Here is a 3,289-nt window from a genome sequence, read left to right as displayed (position 1 = left end):
AGCAAGCAAAACAAGGTGCGGTGAGGCTGCTGCAGGGTATGGCCGTGGCATGTGAACGACGAGATCGGCCTTCTAAGGTAGGCCTTGTGAGGTCAGCTCGGCCTTCTGTGATCGGCTTTCTGAGCTTGATTTGACCAGAATTGGGTGACTTTATGCCGAAAAATAGGACGATCCATTTTGCCCTCCATCAATGATATTTATGGCAAATTTATGAACAACTTATAACCTATACAAGCATAGGCAGAAATGCCCCGAGATGGAAATAATGGTACTTTTTATAACACTTTTGAAGAATATATGTAAAAATTATTTTTAATATTTTTATGATTTTTTTAAATGTTATAATAGATTATATTTGGTGTAGTATTAAAAAAAAAAAAGCAAAATACTTGATTTAGTTCCAAACATACTGAGATTGACAGGGAAAGAAATTGTGCCAATCGGTTCCACTAATCGACCTGCTTTGAGCCATTGTGAATGGATCCAATCGGTGGCACTGCACATGTGACAGCTACGGATAGTGTAAGCCCAAGCTGCGGATGCTGTTTTCTAGTACGAAATTTCTGCAGCCCACGTGCTGCCGTAGTCCGAGGCCCACTCAATCCCCCGCACTACTAGCGAAAAAGACGCGACGCCCGATGCTCTTAGCTTCCATCACGTGATCGCGTCGACGGGCGAGCAGTCGAAGGAGGCCAAGATATTATTTTGCCGGTGCACACCACTAATCGCTGCGGTGTATTGGCCGTAAATCGAGCCCACGCGCGAGCGCGCAGTGATTGGTGGGGTGCACCAGCGTGGCCGTGGGCTCACTGGGCGCAATAATTTCTCCCGTAGTCAATCCTTATCCGCCACCTCGTCACCTCGTTTATCGCCTCCTCCCGGTGACAAGACAACCGGACAGGTCATTTTTAGGGCATTTGCCATTTCAACTGCAAGTTCCCGTCACCCACGTTATCATTAGCCCCAGTTACCAACGTGTTAATCAATTATCGTAACACGTGGGAGTTACTGTCACGCTTCTCCTCCCCAAGAGTTGACGATACCATGCGGTGACGGGATTCATGTCGGCGCTATAGCTAAGCACCAAATAATACTGTCTCCAAAGGTAGCTTGGGAGAGAAACAGAGCAAAGAGAAGGAGAAGCAGCAGCGATGGTTCTCCTTGAGAAGCTGTGGGACGACGTGGTGGCCGGGCCTCAGCCCGAAAAAGGCCTCGGAAAGCTGAGGAAGAAGGTCTCCACCAAGCCTCTGGTCATCAAAGGTTCCTCAGATTTCTTCTTCCCACACTTAATATTTCTTCAAAGTTTTGTTCTTGATCAACATGGCTTAGTTAGGTGTATAGCTTTATTAAAGCCGGGTTTTTTGTTGTTTGGTTGGTGAAGATGGGGAGGGGGAGAGCAGCAAGTATCAGAGGTCGATGTCGATGCCGACGACACCGACGACCCCGGCCACGCCGGCGACGCCCACCACACCCTCCTCTGCGCGCAAGGCGAACGTGTGGCGAAGCGTGTTCAACCCGGGGAGCAACCTAGCCACCAAGAACATCGGTTCCAACTATTTTGACAAGCCTCAGCCCAACTCTCCCACCGTTTACGACTGGTATCTAATAAAACCTCTCCACCTCTCGCTTTTAGAAACAAAAAAATCACACCTGATTACCTTTACTTTCTTTGTTGTTGTGGTTTTATTTAATGGCTGATGTATGAATTTTTGGAACTGCAGGCTGTACAGCGGTGAGACAAGGAGCAACCACCGCTGAGTAGACTTTTTGTGTGCCGAGGAGGAGGCTGGTTGGCTTCATGGGGTGGATGTGGATGCACATAAGTTTCTAGATATTGTGTGCTTTCTCTTCTGTTTACTGCTTTATGTGGTTATCTAATGGTGTTTATTTTGTTGTGCTAAGTAGGTTACTGTATGGTTTGCTAAGCTGTGGGCACGATTAAAGGTGGTAAGGAGGGTCTGTGTGTGTGTGTGTGTATATATGAACACGTATTTGGTGGTGTTGGTGCAAGCGAAATCATAAGCTTATATTGGCTGTGTCCTAAATATGAGTTTCCAAGATCCTCTTTTTCTTAGAGATTAAAGGTATTAATTTTACTAAGATTTTTTCGTAGGGTGTAATTTGTAAAGTGATGGTTGCATGCATTATGTTTCATTTGCATTATTCTTTGTATCTGATGGTGACCCTCGGAGAAAATAATTGCGCCTCGGCCAGCAGGGGAAGTATCCGTGTCACATCAGCTGGTGGTATGAGAGGGATCGTTCTGGATTTTTGTTTTATAGTTTAAGCAATCAGTCTGGACTATGGAGTGAGGTGACGATAAGGTTGGTGAGAAAATTTTCAATTATTAATGTTGGATAAGATGGATGTCGCCATCAGGCATCAGAAATTATGGGCGGCCCTTATTATTTTTTTGTTTTTTTAGAGAGAGAGAGAAGGGGAAAGCAACTGGCTAATTTTTAAGCCGAATAATAACTGAGTTACCTTTCATGGTTACCGGATTTAGCGGGATCTATTGCTTCGAGTATATTTGGGTTGAGCAAAAGGTCTAGGCCGGCGTCGAAGAGAAAGAGGGTGGGGTTTTTAAAAAAATAAAAAGGAAAATCGAGACTCGACTTGATTGTGGGCTTGATTGTGGAGCAGCGTGTATAAAATTAACCAAGGGGTGGCAATTGGATCGGGATATATATGAGTTGGATTAGGTATAGATCGAGTCACAAAATTTTAAAAAAACAGATAATTTATTGTATCTATCAATATAATCAATTAGTTTGTTTAATAAATAAATAATTTGCTTAACCTGTCTAATGCGATCTGACTTGACTATTAAATAGGTTCAGAGGTTGGTACTTGAATACGGTCTCTTTTTTTGAATTTACAACCTAAATTTGTTTAATGTAAATCTACATATGCTTGTTGCAAATCTAATATGGAGTAGATTGAGGGATCGGATTATATTTGGCCAGCATAGAGACCAAATAAATCAGTTTAAGTTCGTATCCTGGAGACGAAGGTCGTGCCTGGTCGGAATCATGTCAGCACATAAAAATGGACTCCCGTTATTAACTACCGAGCGAAGGTTTAGCCAAGGACTTAATAGACTCAAAAGTGGACTCAAGTCTAGTATCCAATTTGATCTAGGAATTTATCTAATTTTTTGAAGTTGGAATGACCTCTTGGTCGAGAGAGGCGTCCTGGACCCAGTGTCCTTTCAGAGTGGGTATCAGTGGATCTTGTTCAACGCACAGATCTTTTTGACAATTTATCCAAAAAAAAAAGAACTAGCGAG

At 43.4% G+C, this 3,289-nt stretch overlaps 1 protein-coding gene across 1 annotated transcript; it reads left to right on the top strand.

The window, feature by feature from the left end:
* The first annotated feature begins 734 nt into the window (after positions 1–734).
* LOC103696418 (auxin-repressed 12.5 kDa protein) lies at positions 735–2,112 on the top strand. Its single transcript, XM_008778032.4, has 3 exons — positions 735–1,260; positions 1,382–1,598; positions 1,722–2,112. Exons 1-3 carry the CDS (start codon positions 1,152–1,154, stop codon positions 1,756–1,758), a joined length of 363 nt encoding a protein of 120 aa, XP_008776254.1. The 5' UTR covers positions 735–1,151; the 3' UTR covers positions 1,759–2,112.
* Positions 2,113–3,289: the final 1,177 nt, after the last annotated feature.

This window comes from Phoenix dactylifera, chromosome 11, assembly GCF_009389715.1.
Source record: "Phoenix dactylifera cultivar Barhee BC4 chromosome 11, palm_55x_up_171113_PBpolish2nd_filt_p, whole genome shotgun sequence".
Taxonomy (NCBI): Eukaryota; Viridiplantae; Streptophyta; class Magnoliopsida; order Arecales; family Arecaceae; genus Phoenix; species Phoenix dactylifera.
This window is presented reverse-complemented; position numbering and strand designations above follow the sequence as displayed.